Raw genomic sequence first — 23,487 nt, forward strand, 5'->3', positions numbered from 1 at the left:
CAAGAAAACATTTAAGCTGGTTTTTTAACGTTTCACAGAAGTGCAAAACTTTTTTAGTTTTCAAAAGGAAAAAAAAATACAATGAAACTACCACAGTATTATAAGTGTTTTTTTTTTCTTGTTTCTAGGGAAAAACCTGAAAAATATTTAGTAAATTTTCTCCTTATGATTTGTGAGGCTAAGTACTATACTCTTTAATAAATCTGCTAAAAAGATACAAGGAAATGGGTGGATCACTGTTTTCTTTGTTCAAAATATTTCAAAAAGCTAAAATCTAATGACAACATGTTAAAATAATACATATTTTTGTAGGATGTTACCATTTCTATAATGGTTTCTCTACACTATATCAACAGTGCAATGGTGATTCAGTGTAAATCATTACAGTGTTTCATTGTTACAATACTTGTGTTCAAGTACATGTTCATGAACATGATCAAAGTCTCTATTTTGACTTTTCTTTTCCATTATTAAAATAAGGTTATAATTACAGTAGAATTTTTCCTGTGGATATCTCTAAATATGAACCAAATTCATAATACATTCTCTAAAAGCCTGTTCAACACTATGAGGTTTGTTACGTTTACACATTTCCTGTAGTTTACAGAAAATGGGCTAATTCTGCATCAGGACACCAAAACCCAAAAATGACTTCTCTCCATATAAAACTAAACTATTACACTAAGTTAGTATACATTCTGGATAACTCAGCGGTATTGGCAGGGAGAGAATAGCACCTTAGAGACAGCCATAACTGAAAAAAAAAAAAAAAATTTTTTTTAAAGAGCCTAATGATCTTGTTTTTTTTCTTATTTCCCCCCTTTTTATTTTGATTCTGGAAACTGGATCCAACTTATCCATATAAAATTATTCATATAAATTTATGAAGCCATATAGTATAAATCGAAATGTTTGTATATCCAAAACAAACACCATATTGGATGTTTGGCAGGCACAAAAATAAATTAATTTGATTAAATTATATGTAATCTGATAATATTTGGTCTGAAAAACATGCTAGTGTGTGTGTTTATAAATAATGTAATTGCAAAGAGCTGTGAGCCAGCCAGCCTGCTCGAGGTCAACTCTTTTGCTGCAGCTTTTGGGCATAGAAGTCCCTGCATGTCTCACAGCAGCGCTGATACCAGCGCATGTCCTGACATAGGTTCTTCTCACGTATCACTCGGCAGTACACGGGCCACTGATCTCCCAGGCACTTGAACGTCAGCGCGGCTGTGAAGCAGAAATGAGGGAACTCAATACAGGCAGATAGCCTAGGTGTCAGGAGTAGAAACAAGTAGCAATCATTTAAGTGGGAAGATTGTGAGCATTCACGTCGACTCATTTAATACTATTGTCGACTCATCTAATACTATCTTCTGGAACTTGAAAGACACACATGCACACATCCTATAATAAGAAATAAAATGAATGAATAATGGTCTCACTTAGGAGCTCGTTCAGACTCATTAAAGCTAGATTTCCCAAATTCAGTGAGTTGAAATACACATGGCTTTTAAGGTTCAATTTTATGGATTTCATTTAAGTTTCTTGTGGATTTTCAGTTGAGAAGATTAAAAAGAAAAAATGCTTTGCTCACTATATCCACTTCTATGGGATATAAATGAATAAGTACGGTTATGGATGAAAGCAAAGCAAATACGCTCACACTTATCCCACATTCCTTATTTCTTAGAAAGCAGACATATCTAGGTGGACTATCTGGAGATCTTGATTTCCCAGATCTTTAAAATCAGAGCTGATTATCAAAACTGACTGAAATTTACAGTAATAAAATATGTGGAATCTTTCTTTTGCCAACATTCTAAGATGACTCATTATTTTACTTTTAAAACCTCAGGTTTTCCACTGTGCTTGTGTGTGTGGGCATATACCTTCAAGAAATAATAAATATAGAAAATGCAATTTTAATTAAAAATTTTTAATCCATTATTTTCAAGAAGGACTCAAGCTAATTGCTAGAGGAAGGGATTATGTTGTTTTGAATACATGGATTTAGGGCATCTGCTCTAGGATTGCTTAACTTTTTGTCTTAACTATGCTTAATGCCATTTGAACTGATTATTTCCTAGAAATGTTAATTATTTGGCTTGAAAAACAGAATTTTTGTATTTCTATGAAAAGCCAGACTTTTCCATTTGATTGAATCCTATGTGTAGAAAATACCTAAGACAATTAAACTCTTCGAATTTTGGCAATATTGTTCTGTATGATTAAATTGTTTCCCTGTAGATTGTACACACAGATTAAAAGTGAAGGTAATAAACATAAATTAACCCAATGACAGGCAGTGGTGCTGTTAAAAGCCCCTAATTGCCAAAGAAATAAAGCCTAATTCATTTATGAAAATTTTTTAGGCAAGTGCAAGCTATATTTACTTAAAATGCATGATCTACTTCTTGATGATAGATTAGATTAAACAACATGAATTGAGAGTATATATGAAACTATTTATAACATAACAAACTATGTAAATCAATATGTTACCGGCATTTATTTGTATATAATATCATGTCCTTAAAGATTCAAAAACTTTTACCTCTTTTTCAGTGGTTTAGATCCAGGCGCCCACTCTCCTTGAAAGCCTTTTTTACTCTATGACTCTCCAAAGGACAATTTGTACCCAGGATCAAAAGGAAGGCTATTCACAACTGAGAGATCTAAGATATATACCCCAACCTCACCCTTCCAGAGATATTACCTTCATCAATAGTTCTGCCATGAAACTGGTCAGAACACCAAATATATCTACATCCTGCAACCCTTTCTAAGATGACCTTGAGAATGTGGCATCCGTATTTCCAAGGCCAGGCTGAGTAGACAGCTTCAGGAATCCTAAGTGTTTAGTCTTTAGGATTTTTTCACCCTCTGACCATTTGCACTAAACTGTAGTTAAATATATCCCATTAAGTCAGAACCAAACTAATTCACACAGATCAAGAACAAAGCTTTACAAAAATGTGCAAAAAAGAAGAAGCCATGAGCATTTCCCTATTTCTCAAAACCATCCCATTTTTGGTCTGCTTACCCAGCCTGGGTGATGTTATGGTATTTACATTAATCTTCTCATTGCAGGGCTGAAGGTGACATGGCCTGTATGCTGCGGGTTTTTCTGAAGAAAAACACTCATTTCCATGTCTTCCGGTGATCTTGTGCATGCACTGAATGACACGGGACTGCATCCCTTTGCCACAGGTAACTGAGCACTGGAGAGATACAAGATGTGTTAAAATTCCTTGTTGCTCTTTCCTTGTTCTAGATTGTGAGCCACCTTTTCCACCCCTTCCTTAAAATTTAACAGGAGTCACAACATCCAGAGTTGATGCAGAATGTGGGTTAGATGTGTTGATGCTTACCTCAGGCACAGTGCTGGGGCGTGAAGGACAGAGGGGAGGAAAGAAGAAAGAAAGATGGAGAGTATGACTCCGAGGGAAAGAGTGAATGATGCCAGTGTTGCACTCAGGTGGATGGTGTTTAAAGTTCTAATACCTGGTTTGCAACAAATTCATTTTTTAATAATATTTTATTTATTTGAGAGCGAGAGAGACACAAGAGGGAGCGGCAGGCAAGGCGACAGGAAGAAGCCAACTCCCGGTGGAGCAGGGAGCCTGACCTGGGCCTCAATCCCAGGACCCCAGATCATAACCTGAGGTGAAGGCAGATGCTTAACCGACTGAGCCACCCAGGTACCCATAATCTGGATTTTTCTAATAAAATATACTTTTAATAGATTACTTATATTTTAGTGAAGTAGGCTCTGTCTTCATTTGTAAGACATTTTGCAAAGAAGAACATACTCAATGTATAATTGTCTTTTATTAGACCAGTCTTTGGGGTCCAAATGTGACACCAGTTTTAACTTGTTACACAGATAAACGGATGCTTATTTGACTGTGAAAATACAACTATTTTCTGGAATCAAAATTACAAGTGAAAGAGTAAATACGGCTTTGTTTCTGAAAATAATGATTTATTTACTGATCATATTATCTTCTACATAGTGAAGATTTAGCCATATGTAGCCAAATAGTTGTAGAGAATTAAATCAACTCCAAAAGACATGAACAAATCAAAGTAACACACTGTCTTTCAGGTTGTAAGAAATAAGTAACTATAGACACATGATGACTCAAAATATATAATTTTAGTAGATAATGGCTAAATAGTGCCTTTCATAACATTTGAAAACCTCTTAAGAGAAAAAGATGTTAATTGCATTCCTTATGTAAGTTAGGTTTTGTAACAATCTGGGAATAACCCGGAAATGAAAATAGTATCCAGGAAATAATGGAAGTTCTATAATTCATTTAACTAGTACAGAATCATTTCTGCCTTTAGAACTAACAGAATAAGCTTTATTACAAAATTAAATAGTCTGAAACATTTCTTTTAAATAAAAAAATATAAAAAATAAAAAATAGTCTAATAGCCTTAGGATCTAATTTTCATTAGCATACTTCAGCAATAAAAAATCAGGCTCTTACTAGTAATAATCTTCTTTATAAAATACTTTTTGGTAAAAATTTTCTTGCATATAGGTGAAAAATGAACAGATATTTGAAATGAAACAGTTGAAATCACAAGACATCTTCTAAACTAGCTCTTACTTTATTATAGAATGTACTAAGCAATTGGATAGTTCCTTAAATCGTGTCACTATGATTAAAGACAGATAAGGACGCCTGGGTGGCTTAGTCAGTTAAGCGTTGCCTTCGGCTCAGGTCATGATCCCAGTTCCACATTGGGTTTCCTCCTCAGTGGGAAGTCTGCTTCTTTCTGCCCCTTCCCTTGCTTGTGTTCTCTCTCTCTCTCAAAAGAATAAGTTAATGAAATGATTAAAAAAAAAAAAGGTTAAAAGAAAAAGAAACAAAATAATTCTGGCCTTGAAATGAGCAGACTGAGTTCTAATATTGTCTCTTGCAACTAATTTACCTGGGACTTATATTTCCTTTTTGTTAAGCAAGGCATTGCAGTAGGTTGTAACTATACTTTTGGGTCTAAATTACTATGCAAGTAAAAATTCCCAATCACTGATTATTAAAAGTTACTATAACTGATAATTTTTTAAAAAGATTTTATTTATTTATTTGACAGACAGAGATCACAAGTAGGCAGAGAGGCAGGCAGAGAGAGGAAGAGAAGCAGGCTTCCTGCTGAGCAGAGAGCCCGATGCGGGGCTCAATCCCAGAGATCCCTGGGACCATGACCCGAGCCGATAGCACAGGCTTTAACCCACTGAGCCACCCAGGTGCCCCTAGTCTAAGCATTTTCAACTGGTGAGGCTTTTAACAGGAAAGACTCTCTAATTTCATCATCCAATTATTCAGTGTGCCAGCCAACAGTGAAATGGCACAATTTCTGTCAAGATGGTAGTTTGATTAAATGTCTCAGAATATCCAATAATTTATTGAATTTTCAAGTATTTATTGATCATCCATTATGTTCAGGATCCCATGCAGAAAATAAAGACATTAATAGTTGTTAATATGATGAAGTTGGTACTTTCACCAGGAAACTTTATTAAGAAAACTCTAAAATATGTAAAACAGATGGTCAGGAATAGATTATGAAACAATGCAGAAGTTGGGCAATTTCATCCACTTTCAGCCAAGTGTTTAATATTTAATTAACTTATTTATTTTTAATTTTTCCCAACTGTTTAGTATTTTAAATAATGAGTTGCCTATAGAATGACAGTTTTCTGCTTTAGGATCAAAGGAAACTTATACCACTACCTCCAGAAGGTTTTAATTCATAGGATACTAACATTAGTTAGCCCTTACCATTTATTTATTATATGTTGGGCAGTATTATTTATTACATGTCAGGCAGTATTTATTATATGTCAGGCACTGTGTTAGGCCATAATTATTTTGGTATCTCACATGCAGCCCATGAATACTAGTTTTACCCCTTTCACACAGATAAGATAGAGGCTCAACTAAGTGAAATAAATTGCCCAAAGTTTACAGTTAAGAAGTAGTGGAACTGGAATTAGAAATTACATATACTAGGGGCGCCTGGGTGGCTCAGTGGGTTAAGCCGCTGCCTTCGGCTCAGGTCATGATCTCAGGGTCCTGGGATTGAGTCCTGCATCAGGCTCTCTGCTCAGAGAGGAGCCTGCTTCCTCCTCTCTCTCTGCCTGCCTCTCTGCCTACTTATAATCTCTCTCTGTCAAATAAATAAATAAAATCTTAAAAAAAAAAAAAAAGAAATCACATATACTAAATTCAGAGATCAGGTGCTTAAGCATTACTTGATAGTAGAACATCACCAATAATCCTCTTATGTTCATAGCCAGAAATCTTTTCTTGTCTTTATCCTGCCACATGGACATCTAATCCTCGTATCTTACAATTAAACAATTAGAAGGGTTTTTTGTTGTTGTTTTTTTTTTTTTTAAAGATTTTATTTATTTATTTGACAGGGAGAAATCACAAGTAGGCAGAGAGGCAGGCAGAGAGAGAAAGGGAAAGCAGGCTCCCTGCTGAGCAGAGAGCCCGATGCGGGACTCGATCCCAGGACTCTGAGATCATGACCTGAGCCGAAGGCAGCAGCTTAACCCACTGAGCCACCCAGGCGCCCTGTTTGTTTGTTTTGCTGTAACCTAGGTTATAAGATAGGAGATAAACTTTTTTGCCTTAAAGACAATTCACTTGCATGATTTATCTTAAGATAGAGTGAGCATATAATTTTTCACCCAAATCAGGTCACTTGTGAAAGAAGTGATTAAAATTATTATTCCTATACCATAGGCATACATTGGACAGTCATGGATAATCTGACACATACAGTCATCTCATCTACAGATATTTTACTGGTAGATCTATGTAATAGATGATAAATACAAATGAATGGACACAGGAAATAGGTATTACATTTTAAGCATTATCTAATATACTTTTACACAGAATACCTTGGTTAAACTTTATCATAATCCTCATAACTTTGAAGATGAAAAGAGCGAGGTTCATAGAAATTATTTCATTCATTCATTCACTAGTTACTGCAAGTCCACAATGTGCCAGACACTGTTCTGGATATTGGGATATGACAGGACATAAAATAGAGAAAAACACATGCCCCCAAAGGGTTTACATTCTAACAAGAGAGAGCAGAAAAGTAAAGAATTAAATGTCACTGTACATTAGATTTTGACAAGTGCCATGGAAATACTAAGGCTGGGAAGGAGAGCTTGGGAAAGTCTTGGGTCTAAGGCTTTGTAATTCATCTGGGATGATCAGAGAAGGACTCATGGAAGATGTAATGGTCTTGCTCCACAAAAAAAGGGAGACAAGCATCAAATGCAAGTCTTTTGAGTCCAAATATGATATTATTTCCATTGTGCTTCTATGCATCTCAGATTAATTTCAATGGCTTTTTCTTTCTCTCTCCTTCTTCCCTTTTTGTCTTCTTTCCTACCTTCCTTCCCTCCCTCCTTCAGTCTTTTTATCTAATACATTTTAAATCTTGCTCTTCACAAAAGCACCCAGTAAATTTAAAATGTATTTGAAACAAAGCAGCTCTCTAGACTTCTACTAAAGGCCAAAATGCTAAAATGTCAACATCAATTTGCCAGCAACTGGTAAAGAAACACAGGGTGTGCCTGATATCTTGCCATCAATATTTCTTTTACAAGGAAAGTTCCCTGACTGGAGTATTTTAAATAGAGAGACTTGTATTGTCTGACAAAAAACTCAACAGTTAATCTTGCCCAGAAGGACCTTTGAAGCAAAGCACCTCATGAATCAATCCCATGAACTAGAAGCCTTTAATTCTGAACAGGAAATGCAATCTTGATGTCCCAGATTTACCAGAGTAAAAAGGAAACCGGAATCTTTAGAACAAACTTGGACAGTTTAGAAAATTGCTCACATGATTTTGGAGTTAATTTTGACCAAGATAACAAGGTACATGGAGAACTGCTATTGGTAATCCCTCTTTCCCACCAAAAAAATGAGCCCCGATGTCTCTGAAAATGAAATTTGTTTTACTGACTTAGTGATATTCATCATTTTAGATTATCTGAGAAAGTTATGACCTTCCCTGCACTTGGGAACACATGGGCCATATCTTTAGATAATATCCCCATAGATTTCTCTTTTATTGGAATGAATCTTTCCTGGCCCTGGGAGATTAGTGACAACTTCCAATACTGGATTAAATTATGTCGACAGAATATCAAACACTAAGCATAACTAGGGAAACTTTCTCAATAATTCACAGTTTGGACTATTAAAACATTAGGAAAATCGTTTAGCAAATGAGAACCACGAATACAAATGTTGGAAAATCAATAAGAAGGCTTTATCCTCTTTTAAAACGGAATATATGCTGGTAAAATTTCTGTTACCTGAAATTTTAGTTTCTGTCATTCTTATGCCAGGTAATAAGAACTAAACAACTTTATGCTACCTAAGAAAATTTCATTTGAACTAACTGAAAAAAAGTATCTGGAGAAAGAAGCAATGTACCAGTTGGGGAAGTATATAGTAGATGTTTCCTTAGCTTATATATTTTTTATAGAAATGGTCAAAGATGACCTGGTGTTAGATACAGATATAAGTCCTAGAAAGTTATATGTACTCAGATGATAGCCCTGTAGTGGACCAGATTTGCCAGCTTGGTTCCACAAACTTATAAACTGGCCTAAATGCAAACAAATAAGGGGAAATAGAAAAAACGTAGGAAAAACAAACACACTAAAAAATTTCTTAACAAACTTATAACTATGGGGCATTTTCATAGAAGGAGATGAAATGAACTCTGAATGGCTGGGATGTCCTTCTCAAGGGCAGGCCAAGGTGTGGAATACATCACAAAGGATGGATGAGGGCTGAAGCATTGCCTAATGTATGAACTGCAGGGAGAAACTTACCATGGGCATTTCACTCCTGACATTATTATTATGGCATTATTACACAGTGTTGCTCAGGTCTTAGTTTAATACTTTGAAAAACATGTAAACACCTTAAAGAAGATGTTCTAGAAAAGGCTGTGCATCTTGAGACATTTTATTGATGCCTGATGAAATTATTTGTTTTCAGTCTAATCTTGAAAGATTGTAGATAATTAGATCTTAATTAATATAATGTGTATAAATAAGTTTTTGATGCATCAAAAACTACATAGAAGGTATGAGCGTCCTCTACTGCTAAAGTTTCATTATTTTATATAGAAATACTCCTTTTATGATGGATTTGAATATGTTTATCAAGAAGCTGCATCTTTTCAAGATAATCTACATGTATTGTTCCCCAAAGTTTCTATGAATACCATCATGCTGAGTGACATAAATTTACTAAATAGTAGTAAATGACAGCAAACGTGCTTTGAAATACACTTACATTAGAAAAACATGCTTAATTCAAAGAATAAGAGCTACACAGGTACCAAGAAATAGCCATATAACAATTTATAAAGTATCAAAATGACAGAGGAGAATGATTTTCAGAGGTTTTCAAGGTTCATAGGTTCTTGGCCATCACACTACTTGAATCTATTTTTGCAAGGTAATAGAATTATCTTTCTGTCAATTGAACATTCATGAGTCATGTAGGAGTTTCCATAATGGCTCATGGTAAAAAATCTACCATGTGTCATGTATGTGTTAAATTCATTGAAGAACATCGTTTTCTTCTTGTCCAAGTGACCTATGTACTTCTAGAAAACTCATTTCACTTAAGAACTCTTTATCAATGGCATATCTGTAAATGTCTCTTAACTTACTCACCTATGTAGAGAGAAGACGTTCATTCTTTGCACTGAACCCTGATTCTTATAGTGCTTCTATGCTTGACAGTTTCCGAGATCAAGTAGATCTATTCTGCATACGTGATTCTGAATATGGAGCTAAAAACCACTTGCACATCTAGTCTTAGGTATGGGGATTCTGTAGTAAAGTGCCAAACTTTAAAATTATTAGTTAAATGATAGTTTCCTACCTCTCCTTTCAGGACGTCAGAATAGTCACAATGACACTGTTTTGGTGCGAAGTTATTTGTTATCCTGGATATTTCATTAACTTGGATTTGGCAACAAACTGGGACAGTGTGGTACAAATAAATTTGTAGACTCCAGTTAAATAATCAACTAGTTTGCCAGTGAGTTTATAGAACCACTAATTTGTGCATGTTAAACTGTAAAGTTCTTCAAGCTGTAGAGTGCTGTCAAATGTCTTCTGAAACATCACACCGAAGAGGCAGAAAACCCAACAGGAAAAATACTACTGTAAGATATTTATTTGCAGTTTTGTTGGCTAACAAACATAACTAATACTGGTTTGCTTTTGAGTTCCTTAGAAAAACAAACAAATTTCAGTATATTCAGGGGTTAAAAATAGTAATTCTCACACTTGGCCAGCATAGAGATTACCCGAGATTCCTTCCTTCTAGACTGTGCCAAAGATATATATTTTGGAGAGAATGTGTGTTCTCTAGGCCAACAGCTAAGGAAGGCTCTGTAATGCTTTACTCATTTCCAGCTGGCCTTTGTAAGAAATAGGAATTCCTAAATTAAGAGAAAATTGTCACTGGCAAACAGAGTTCAAAAAAAATTTTTGAAACCAATATAATAGACAATCTCACAGAACCTGATATAATCTCTAATGATCAGTGCCAATCTATAACAAAGTTAACAGCATCGACTTGGATAATTTGTCTTTGGGAATAAGTGGATTATTCCAGAGTGGTTTAACAAGAGTGAAGTAGCATTCGCAGTGGAGAGTGGACCTCATAAGGAAAGTAAATGATGACTTCTACTGGAAATTATTAGCGCAGCATTCCTATTCATTTATGTATATGTTTGGCAGTTCCATCTTTCAACTTTTTAATAAAGTGAGTGTGAAACAAGCATTCTAAGGAACAAAAGTTAGGTTTGTTTTCTGAGGTTTGCTATTTATTTTGGTCAGTGTTTCAGCGTCTTTTTAAAGTAGTTCATCTGCCTTGTTTAACACATGGGTATTTGGACTTGAATCTATTCCTAGAGGTCAGATGTTTGAGGATTTTTTTTGCATGTGTGTTTAATTAATTCATCATTTGGTTCTACAGTTCAAACTATTCTTTTCTCTTTAATGAAAATGTCTGCATATCGTTAGAGCAAATCAAGGAAATGTGTGTGGCAGAATCAAGCAGAATGCTTATGAGTGATTAGCAGAGAAGTGAGTATGTTATGAAAGGGCCATCAAATTAGCCCCCCAAATAATTTTTTATATCAAAGTACACATTGATCACCACAATAATGGAAGGAAAAAAAAAGATGTTTTGCATTAAGAAGCAATTAATAAACACAAAGTCTTGAACACATTTGCAATTCTCCCAGCCTATGAATCACACGGTGTTGGAGAGGTGAAAAAAGACTATCGAGACGTTTCTATTTTATCTTTTTCATTCCTGTGAAACATCTTCCCACCAGAGAGAACTGCTTGGAAGGACAGTGATTGAATTTCCTTTTCAAATAAAATAATTTCCAGGTCTAGTCCAACAATTCTGTGTCCAAAATGAATCAGATCCCTCCATGGCCATGTGAGAGAAATGTGTAGGTTTTGTTTTGTTTGTTTTAATAAAGTCTTGGTTAAAATAGCACAGACAGCACTACGTAGTTACCTTTAAATTATGCCAACCTGAAATAGACCAAGTATTTGCCAGGTCATAGCAAAGATTCTTAAATGTGCTTTGCTTCCATCCACTGTTTTCTTTCCAGGTTCGATAACTGTCATCTAACCTGAGGACAGCTATTTCAGCCAAATGGGTTCAAGAGAATGCTGAAGAAGTCCACCAGCTACCTGAAAGCTCAACGTTAAGCCCTTTTTTGACTGTTATTCAAATAAGGGTTGATTTACCTTTTAAAAAATACACCACATTTTTAAGTAGTTTGATTTACCATACAGAAAAAGGTCAAAGGAGTCATACATTTACATAAAATTATACTGATTAATTTTCCTAAAGAAAAATAAGCTAGTTACTAATTCTTTTGTAGTAAAATATATGCAATGTTGGAGTTCTTACAGAATTAGAGTCAGAAAATAAAATGGATCAGAAGAAAAGAAATGCAATGTTTAGATATATCCTACACTTTTTGCTTACTTGATGCAAAAGCTTAGTGATCATTTATTCAGTAAACATCTGTAATTGTAATGCAATGTTCTGGTCACTCAGAAAGATTTGTGAGAAGGGTAAAAAGCATTAAAATATTCCTTATTATTAGTTTTTAAATTTATTTACTTATTTGAGGGAGAGAGAGAGAGAGCAAGCAGGGAGAGAGAGAATCCTTTTTTTTTTTTTTTAAAGACTTTATTTATTTATTTGACAGAGATCACAGGTAGGCAGAGAGGCAGGCAGAGAGAGGAGGAAGCAGGCTCCCTGAGGGCAGAGAGCCCGATGCGGGGCTCGATCCCAGCATCCTGGGATCATGACCCGAGCTGAAGGCAGAGGCTTAACCCACTGAGCCACCCAGGTGCCCCTGGGGGAGAGATAATCTTAAGCAGACTCTGTGTTGAGTGCGGAGCCCAACATGGGGCTAGATCCCAGGACCATGAAATCATGACATGAGCTGAAATTAAAAGTTGGACATGTAATCAATTGAACTGTGCGGGTGCCCCAAGATATTCTTAATCAGACAGCAACAATATAAGGCAGTTAATAATTACTGGAGGAAAAAGTAACATAGTCATTTAGTCCAAAGAAATTCTGTCATTTATTGTGGAAGCCTTTGAAAGATCAGACACTTCAGATGGTCCTTGAAGGACTCAAGTACTTGGAGGAAACACATTCTAGGCAAAGAGATATCAACAAAGACACAGAGAATGTACAAGTACAAACTGCTCAGGCCTCAGCTTAGTAGAGATATCTAATTAATGAGAATAATAAGACACTTCTCAATAGGTAAGTTAGGATCAGAATATGGAAAGCTTTGAATACCAGTGTGAGTATCCAAAGGCAATTCTCTGGAAGTACTTAAGCTATAGGATAGAGTGATGAAGTCATCCCTATGAGTGGACAGGTCTGAAATAGGAGGACGTGGGGAAGGAAGCACATTAGAAACCATTACTCTAATCCTAAGGAAAAAAAGTAAGAAGGATGGCATTATTATACTGGAAGCAAAAAACAATGGAAATAAATCCCTACTTACATGAAGAAGAAGAGCCAAGAATAGTTTCCAGACCAGGGAGCTGGGAAGATGGTATTGACATTTTTCAAGAAAAAGGAAATTGGGAGTGGGGTATGGTTGGAGGAAATAAAATGAGGAATTTTGTTTTAAATATACAAAATTTGAGGAATTCTTGGCACGCTGATGGCAGAGGCTGAGGGCAACTGAAGTTCGGGCTGAAAATAAAGACACAACCCATCCCTGCCCCCACTCCTTCCAGCTACACTCCCTTTTCTAGCTATGCTCCCTCCTTGGGCACACTTAGACTTGAAAAACTGAGCACCTGGATGGCTCAGTGGGTTAAAGCCTCTGCCTATGGCTCAGGTCATGATCCCAGGGTCCTGGGATCGAGCCCCACATTGGGCTCTCTGCTCTGTGGGGAGCCTGCTTCTTGTGATCTTTCTCTCTGCCAAATAAATAAATAAAATCTTTAAAAAAAATGGACTTGAAAAATTTAAACACCATCTAAATGTGGATGATTCCAAAATTTATATTTCTCTTCTCTGATCTATCTTCTAGATGCCTGTGTTTGAGTCTTTTTTTTTTTTTTAAGATTTTATTTATTTATTTGACAGAGATCACAAGAGGGTGGAGAGGCAGGCAGAGAGAAAGGGGGAAGCAGGCTCACCACTGAGCAGGGAGCCCAGTGTAGGGCTCGATCCCAGGACCCCGAGATCATGACCCAAGCTGAAGGCAGAGGCTTAACCTGCTGAGCCACCCAGGCGCTCCCATGTTTAAGTCTTTTACAGGCCAAGGAAATACAGTTCAAAAGAAAAGTGGAAATATTTCCCCTCCAACTGGACTCTTCTCTTAGGGTTTCCTATTTCCCATCACAGAGGCAACATCTGTACATATTGTTTAAAGCAGAAAGCCATCCCGGGAGTCTTTCTTAATACCTTAACACCTGCCTCTTCCTTATCTCTCCCACAAATAACCAACCCCAGTTCTGTTCATTCTAACCTCAAAATAATTTCTCAAAGCCAACCTTCTCTCTTCATCTCTACTTACATTACTATATGAACAGACAGCATTTATCTTGTTATTACGTATTTGATACTATGCTAAGAACTTTCCATGAATTATTTCATTTGGATTCACTAACTTATCTGAATCAAAGATTCAGAATTCAAATCCAAGGCTATGGGACTCCATATACTAAGCTATTGTACCTGTTACAGATCCCAGTCCTCTCCCCTCCCTAGAAATTCTGTAATATTCTCTTGGCATCTTCCTATATCCATGACATCAGTAATTTTTTATATGGTATGCTGAAAATATTTAAGTATTAGGAAAGCATTAGTTTTCTTTTAATTTCAGACAGAAAATGTTAACCTATTTATAAAATAAAAGTAACATATGGATATGGTAGAGGTATAAGCACAGAAGGCCCTTTTCTCCAATGTAATTCAAATAATCTATTCTTTATATATCTGCGAAGAAAATAAAAAAATATATTTATTTGAGAGAGAGAGAGAGCAGAAGCTTAAAAGCTGGGGAGGGAACAGAGAAGGGAGGGAGAGGGACAAGTAGATTCCATGCCAATCACGGAACCCAACGGAGGGCTCAATCCCAGGACCCTGAGATTATGATCTGAGTTGAAACTGAAAGTTGGTTTCTTAACTGACTTAGCTACTCAGGCACTCCCAGATTTTTAATATGTATAAAAATAATATGTAAACAACTTCAGTTCCTACTATATGTAACTCTTCCATATAATATTTGCTCATTTAATAATAAGTCTTAGAGAAACTTCCTCATTTATAGATAAATGCATTTTTAAAAAACTACAGTATTTCACTGTTTGAATATGGTATTTTGATTTATACAACTACTTAAAGGACATATGGGTCTTATCAAATTTTTGTTGTGCCAAAGAAGGCTGCAATGAACATCTTCAAAAATATAGTTAGCAGGGGCGCCTGGGTGGCTCAGTGGGTTGAGCGGCTGCCTTCGGCTTGGGTCATGATCTCAGGGTCCTGGGATCGAGTCCCGCATCGGGCTCTCTGCTCAGCGGGGAGCCTGCTTCCTTCTCTCTCTCTGCCTGCCTCTCCATCTACTTGTGATTTCTCTCTGTCAAATAAATAAATAAAATCTTTAAAAAAAAATATAGTTAGCAACTTACGTGAAAATGTCTGTAAGGAAAATCTTTGGCAATGGACTTGTTGAGTCAAAGAATGTGTGCATTTCAAAATGAGGTATCATTTTTCTCACCTATTAAATTGGTTTTAAAAAAGTGTGATAATATCCAATCTTAGTAGTATGGGGAAACAGATATGTGGAGGCACCTGGGCAGAAAGAAGTAGAATTTGCTCCCTGTAGATGGAGCTTTCTGGTTGCCCCATAGTACTCCTCAGTGCTCCTCTCTTGTTGCCTTTCTGATCCCTGAAGTCATGTGTATATGTGTGTGTGTGTGTGTGTGTATCTAAACAAGTTTCTTAGTTTTATTTATTATCCAATATGGACTTGTACACATTTTATATATTGCATATAAAGTTACAGATTTATATTTTTCTAATCCAGACAATTTTTGTTTTGTCTCTAAAGTAGATCCTTCATTTTAAGCAGTTTGAAATACTCTTCTTTGGACTATGCACCATTTGGACCATTGCCTCACTGACACTGGGTTATTACTTCTACTTGCACAGTTAGAGCACTGTGATATTGAGAAAGACCTAGAGTTGTTTTGGCACATTTTACAGATGTAGGAAAGAGGCTAGGGTCCCTGAAGAACAGCTCTCTGGCATAAAAGACTGATGCTGGTTGTGCTCCTGGGCTCTATAGATGCCCCAGATAACCTTAAGCAAAACCAGGGACCTGTTAGAATAACTTTCCCTTTTGTTACATTCTGCATCCAAAGATCCCATATGATGCCTTTCTAAATTATTTGCATATGTTTCTTGCATTTTAAAGATGTCTCACTCTGGTAGTCCTGATGATCTGGTTTTATCTATCTCTAGATATCCTCTGGTATTTGGTAAATATACACTTCACTACATTTAAGCAAAAAACACTCAATGATAAGACTACTGAATTTTATAACATTTTATCAAATTTCTTTATATTTTGTATGTGGAAAATATTCTCCCCTCAACCACATATTGACACTCATTGTCCCCCAAATGAATTTTGGCATTTTCCATGCTCTATACCCTATAAAGAACATTAAGAGTAATTTTTAAATTAAGTCATATTTATTTATTGAAATGTTTTCAGGTATAATTTATAAAATGAAATTACAGATACCCTAGCATGCAGCAAGAGAGCATTGATAGTATTATTTTATAAGCCTAGCAATTTTTCAAGGGTTTATTAAGAAGACAGTTAATTAAGCCTTTTGGATTAAAAAAAAATCCTCTTGCATTCTCCAATCCAAAGGATGTTAAAAACATATTCTTGTATCTTCACTTATAATTATACATGTATATGCACATATAATATATGAACATTACATATACATATATACACATAGACACAGAGACACTACTTCGATTTCTCTAAATCATGAATTTTCTCTAGATAGAAGATATATACAGATAGTATGGGTTCATCATTCTTTTTAAGCTAATATATTTCTGCTACATTCAATCATATCAGCCAAATGCTTTGACAAGTTTGAGTAATTCAAACATTAAAAAAAAAAAACTTTTTAAAATCTCTTACCTGGGGTAAGAGATCAGATTCTTAGGAGATATTAAAAATAAAAATGGAGGGGGGTGGTGGTTCCTGGGTGGCTCAGTTGTTAAGTGTCTGCCTTTGGCTCAGGTCATGATCCTAGGTTCCTGGGATCTAGCCCCACATCCAGCTCCCTGCTTGGTGGGAAGCCTACTTCTCCCTCTCCCACTCAACCTGCTTGTGTTCCCTCTCTCACTGTCTCTCTCTGTCAAATAAATAAATAAAATCTTAAAGACAAAACAAAACAAAATGAAAACAAAAGCAAAAAAAACCCCTAAAAATGGTAACAATGTAAAAAATGTCCCAATCTCTTGCAGTATAAAGAGTCAGAGGCAAAACAATATGATAGCCAATTGTTTGGAGAGTTTAAGCATGGTTTAGAAGACCACTATCTTCTCCAGATAGATAGCAAATTGTGTAAATACTCAGTGGATATATCTGAACAACACAGTAGAAAGTCTTTCCTGATAAAAAGTATCCTATATATATATCACTAAGTAATTTCTTTAGTATGAACACTTACTCAGAGACCAGTGTATTTCAAATTTTCCTATAATGTAGAATATGTCTTCTGTTGGACATCTTGCCCAAATATTTAAAACCAAACCCACAACTTCTGATTTCTTTAATTCATTGCCTGTCCAAAAATGATGGATTTCAGTCTGATAGATTCATATTCGTTTATGAGGTAGTTGCTCAAATTTTCCATGTCTTAGGAGATTCTACTTATAAAAAATGATAGGCAGTTATCTTTTCCAGTGATTTACAGACATAATTAGAAAATAATGCTATATAGAAATGTAAATCCACGAAGAACAGTTTTCTAGGTTATGGATAATTTCAGTTGGGCTTAAATCTACAGATTTTGTCCCATTACAAAAAAGGTACTTGCAAAACTAGTTTTTCAAATTTGAGTAATCTAATGTAAGCCTTTCTGAAGTATATTACACTAAATAACAAACTAGCTATATGCTCTGCAAAAGTGATCTTTAGTTAAAAGGAAAAAGAAAAGAGAAACTCTAGTCTTTCTTTGAGATTCACCAAGTATAGAAAAATGTTAAAGGATCTAAAAGTCCTATAGCAAACGGTATTTGATTATCTTTGTTTAACTACATTATTCCTCAGAACTGGAGACAATATCCCAAGAAATGAGCTTTCTGTAGAACTTAATGTGGGGAATGCAAGCCTTAAGAATTCATAAATTAATATAAATTTAGTCTTATAAATGATGACATTTGGATCTTTGATAAATATCAGTCTTACTAATGTATCTATTTAACAATATATTTTCTTCATTATGTCATTTTATCCATTCCTTTGATTCTCTGGTGTAAGCTGATATTTAACATTTTCTATTTTTATATTCTATTAGGGTATTTGATTTGGTTATTTGAAGCTAACTATGTCTTTAAATTTGAATGGGAAATTCGTTAACAAGGGATTAAGCTTCCCTCTACTACTCTGTAACAACCCACTTAGTTTAGTTTTAAAAACCAGTAAGATATATATTTGGATTCTGTGATCTCCAACAAGTGGATTTTAATTGGGTTGTGCGTATGCCAGCATTGGGTCAGACCAGACATGCAGAATTCCACAGTCCTAAAACCTAGCCTGGCCATGGGGCAATAAGAAATCCCTCCCTTAGGAATTCTGGCTCTGGTTCTTTTTGTCTCTTTTGACTTAATATAAAACTCTAGGCTCTATAGATGCCATATTAAAAACATGGTGTTATCTAGTAATTAGTCTAGGACATTCTTGACTACATCGGTCAGGATTTCTTTCTTTACGTTTCCGTCAATGATACACTGAGTTTTTCTCCAGTGGAAAGAAAGGTTCTCTGTGATTATTCATAATTTCATAGTTTTTAGATTCCTCTTCAACTGAATATACAGTATGTAATTGTAGTTTCCTTTTACAGCGTTAGTTAAAAATGACTCTTTATATTGTAACCTTTATAGTTATCACTTCTAAACAAAGATATACCATATTATCTGTACAATTAAATCATCCAAAATGATTTATTGTACTTCCAGCTTTGTTTTGAATTATATCATCACAAAAAGATTCATCTCTTGTCCAAAAATCTATTTATCATGTCATAATTTGAGATGTTACATTTTCCAGAATTTTAAAGGACTAAATTAAGTTCAAATTATAGAGTATGAATTGAATCTAAGAATAAACCAGGAATAATTACATAGAATTCCAAGGTGTTTTTTGTCTCATTAAATTTCACTTGAATGAGTTCTCTTGTTAAGTACTGCACAGAAAAATTAATGCTGTAAAAGCTTCAAGAAGATCCAGATTTTCTGTAACAGGTAAATAAAACCATACCTTTTTTATTTGCTCCTCTATAGGCCATCAATAATGAAAACAAGAAGCTGCAGATGTTTGAATAAAGGCAGAAAGGTCAAATTCCGGCAGAAAATAAGGCATTTCATTAAACATAAGGGACTATGTTATTTTTCACTTCAGTATTCTAAGGACTGCTTAAATGAGTGAATACGGATTTTTACTGCCCAGAAACATATGGGTCATGTTCTGTTCTCCCAAGAGAGCCCCAAGGCCGTATCTACATCCCAGATATAGTCAGAATGTGGCATATAATTGTGTGAATGGTTAATGCAAGCCAGAGCAAAGCAGCCACACACTCTGTATCCTATTTTTGCCAATTTTCTAGTCTCAATGAAACAACAAAGGCTGTATTATATCTACTTAGAAATCAGAGGTGGGGTGCCTGGGTGGCTCAGTGGGTTAAGCCGCTGCCTTCGGCTCAGGTCATGATCTCAGGGTCCTGGGATCGAGTCCCGCATCGGGCTCTCTGCTCAGCAGGGAGCCTGCTTCCCTCTCTCTCTCTCTGCCTGCCTCTCCTACTACTTGTGATTTCTCTCTGTCAAATAAATAAATAAAATCTAAAAAAAAAAAAAAAAAGAAATCAGAGGTAACGTTTTTAGGACCGATTTTTCTCTTCTGAATATTCTGGGGTTTATATTTTTCTCTCTCAAGCTGAGAGCAATTTCTCCACTGTTTACACAAAGCTACCAAAACATAGATGTCAGAAATCACATAGGCTGATACAATGCAGTGAACAGTTTGAAGCATAAACAAACCGTTTTCTTAGGAAGCCTCCATTTAGCCAATAGACCATTGGCTCAACAGAGATTAGCAACTTTTCGACAGTGGAACAAGCTGAGGATTTATTTGTGTTTTAACTGATTCTCCAATGATATACCCATATTACGGAGGGAGGAACATGGTTTCATAGCTAGATTTTTGTGGCTATCTCACTGAATATCCCTGATTAAAGCCCATCCAAGGCTTAATTTTAAGTCTACTTCTGTTTATCAATAGTTTAAAAAATACTAGTAGATTCTGAGTGAAACTGACAGATTAATTGAACTCCGAGGAACACAGAAATCCACCCACAATTGCACTCATTTTGTTGCTATTCCTGTTCCAGGGACACAGCTGATAAGAATAAGAAATCTATGTGCTCCCTCTGTCCGTGAATACTTTAATCAATGAAATTCAGTAATTGCAACATTATTCCTTTTCTCTGCAATTATTTTGGGATAGTTGTTATTTTAACATGAAAGTAATATGTTGGGAGTGAAAAAGAAGGGGAGAAATCAATAAAGTTCACATGGAGCCTCTTGCTTTAACTTGTGCATGCTGTTTAAATCTGTTATGCTGAGACCTCAGACATAAAAAAGAACAAGGAAGGGGCACCTGGGTGGCTCAGTGGGTTAAAGCCTCTGCCTTTGGCTCAGGTCGTGATCTCAGGGTCCTGGGATCATGCCCCAAATTGGGTTCTCTGCTCAGCGGGGAGCCTGCTTCCCTTCCTTTCTCTGCCTGCCTCTCTGCCTACTTGTGGTCTCTGTCCAATAAATAAAATCTTGAGAAAAAAAAAAAAAGAACAAGGAAAGAGTTTTAAGGAAAAGAGAAGGCTTATATCCATATAAAGAAAAAAAATGCAACAAACTGAATCTCATAAGCAAACAAACAAAAACAAACAGGCCAAGAGACAAAGGTAAAAAGCCATAGAACAAAGATGAATAGTTATTAGACCCTTATACTCCTTTCCTTACCCACAAAGGCTATCAATGTTCAAGCTGGGTAGCAATATAGTAACCCAACAAAACCAACTTAAAGTAATTCAATCTAAGTACACACTTAAAAAGGGACACATATATTACTCTGGTAGATTGGAAAAAAAAATTTTTTTTCAGGCTTAGCATGAAAAGCAAAAAGTTATGTTTTTTATGATCTCCCCAGTTAATTTTGACTTTGCTTAAGATTTAACCAGTGGCCACAGAATAGGCACATTTATTAGTCAATAGCAATAGAACATGTGATGCAAATAGGATTTGCTAGCCATATTTCCACATGCAGCACCAAAGGAGCTTACGGTTCTGTGTCATAAATTATAACAAAAACTAGATCTTCTCTTCTTTGCAATTACAATTTTTCTTTTTTATAGGTAACTAGAGGTTAACACTTATGAGTTAAAATATTTCCTTTTTTTTTTAAGACCCCACCACCCTGAGATCTTGACCTGAGCCGAAACCAAAAGTCAGACACCCAACCGTCTGAGCCATCCAGCTACTCCTCACTATCCCTATTAATTAATAAAGCTAGAAAAGTAGAGCTTATCTATTCTAGATGTTTTTAAACTTTTTCTTAGAAAAATAACTGTTATACTTCAGGAAAACACCTCAATTTCACTAGCCAAAATAAATAAATGTGGAGTGACTACAGCGAGAAGAAAGCAGTGGGTGGTCTTCCCCTGCATCCCTCCAACTAGGACTTTCATTCCCTTGCCCTGTTTTATACCTTCAGTGCTGAAGAAAGAGTTAATATACACATAACTTGAAAACAATGGTGTTATCTATTTTCCTTACTTCATTCATAGGGAAACAAAGATACAAATATATTCAGTAGCTTGACCAATTGGTCTATCTGTGTCATGACGAAGTCCAAACTATGCCTTTCCTGTCTTGACTTCCAAGCCACGGTCTTGCCCCTATCCTCCCACTGTATTTCCCTCTTTTAGAATTAGGAAAACGTTAACCCTGAAAATAAAATAGTTTGTGGCTAATTTGGAATTCTCTATCCCCTAAAAGTTGTTTCCTTTTAAGTGTGAGGTTTCCCTTCTGAGGTTCACCAGTTCAGAGCTGCATGGACTGGGTTGGGTATTTCCTAATTCTGTAAAGAGGGATTGATTTACATTTTTTACAAATGCGCCTTTTAAAGAGTCCCAATGAGAACTTTAAATGTTGTAGGTCTTTGAAGGGAGAACACAGGTTACAAGAACATGTGATGCTGATATGCAAACATTTTTAGAGAGGAAAGGCACCAGTAATCATGAGAAAATAGATATTCAGTGTCAGGAACTTCTTTGGGGGCAGTATTACACAAACTGCTTAACCACAGTGTGTTACACATTGGGAAGATTTCTTCCAGAATGGCCTTTAGGATTCTTTATGAAAAGCCACCACACTCCTTAGCATGCCTCAGCGACTACCACTTGTTTCTTCATATATCAAATAAAGGGAAGGAAGAGAGGATTTATTGTCTCTTCTAAGCCTTAGAATTTTATGATTCCATGATAATAGGTATATAATATCACAGCTGGATGCAGCAAGACAGAGGGGATTATTTAATTAATACTTACATTTTTGAAGATGCATATCTGGGAGCTGTTTTCACCCAAAAATGATCAGAATTTTATTTTAAAACATAGGATTTATTAATACTTTATGTAGAATGAATAGATGAGCTGTTTTCTATGGTTCACTTATATATGAGGCTCTACTTTATTCATAAATTTAAATATTACTATCATCACAAAATTAAACTTAGTTTCCCTGCCATATGAATTGTGTCTACTTGATTTGAGCAAAGGACTCCAAGAATGCTGCTCCTTTCCATTTCTCCTATACACAACTACAAATTTGGTGGGAAAAAGAATGCCTTTTACATATTAAGGTAGAAATTGCCTCTGTTTGATGCTGTCACAACCTCCCTTAGTTATATTTTCAACATACTTATCTGATAGTATTCTGTTTATTAGATAAGCTTTATGCAAAAATATTCTGACAAAGAATGGTATCAGTAAAAATATACAACAAAATAACAATAGATAGTATTTTCTGAGGGCTTCCTTTGTGTCAGTCTTCAGTGCTTTATACGTTTTTATCTTACTTGATCTTTAAAATGGTTTTATAGAGCTCATGATCAAAGACAGATAGGATGTGAACCTGGGAATGTAAACTCCATCGCTCATGAGCTATCCCTTTGTATAGATCCCCTAATATTGTGAATGTACAGAATTAGTCTCACCTTAGACCAGTCGCCCATTCGCCACACATAGCATTTCGAGTAATCCTCACAATCCTCAGCCTCCCTGGGTCTGGTGGAGAGGACGCATTTCTTTCTAGGGTTAGTACACCTCACAGTCCGATGACGTACACCTTTACCACACTTGACCGAACACTAGAAGATAACACCAGAGAGTCTGGATGAGGTTGGTGATTAGAGATATAGACCAATGGTTAAATTATGTTAAGTAATATTTCTAATCATCTCTCATAAACCTATCGCTCACATAAAAACCAGGTTAAAGAATAAAGAGGAGGAAAACGCCTG

General features: G+C 35.7%; 1 protein-coding gene across 1 annotated transcript in view; it reads right to left on the minus strand.

Annotated features, from left to right (window-relative positions):
• Positions 1–827: 827 nt before the first annotated feature.
• The window catches only part of ADAMTS19 (ADAM metallopeptidase with thrombospondin type 1 motif 19), a 244,146-nt gene continuing 221,486 nt past the window's right edge, over positions 828–23,487 (minus strand). Inside the window, exons 21-23 of the mRNA XM_044228322.1 lie at positions 23,182–23,334; positions 3,050–3,227; positions 828–1,233 (exon numbers count right to left, since the gene is read on the minus strand). Of these exons, the coding sequence (XP_044084257.1) occupies positions 1,082–1,233; positions 3,050–3,227; positions 23,182–23,334 (483 nt within the window). The 3' untranslated portion in view covers positions 828–1,081. The remainder of the gene's footprint in view (positions 1,234–3,049; positions 3,228–23,181; positions 23,335–23,487) is intronic.

The sequence above is a fragment of the Neovison vison genome, chromosome 1 (assembly GCF_020171115.1).
Source record: "Neovison vison isolate M4711 chromosome 1, ASM_NN_V1, whole genome shotgun sequence".
Classification (NCBI taxonomy): domain Eukaryota; kingdom Metazoa; phylum Chordata; class Mammalia; order Carnivora; family Mustelidae; genus Neogale; species Neogale vison.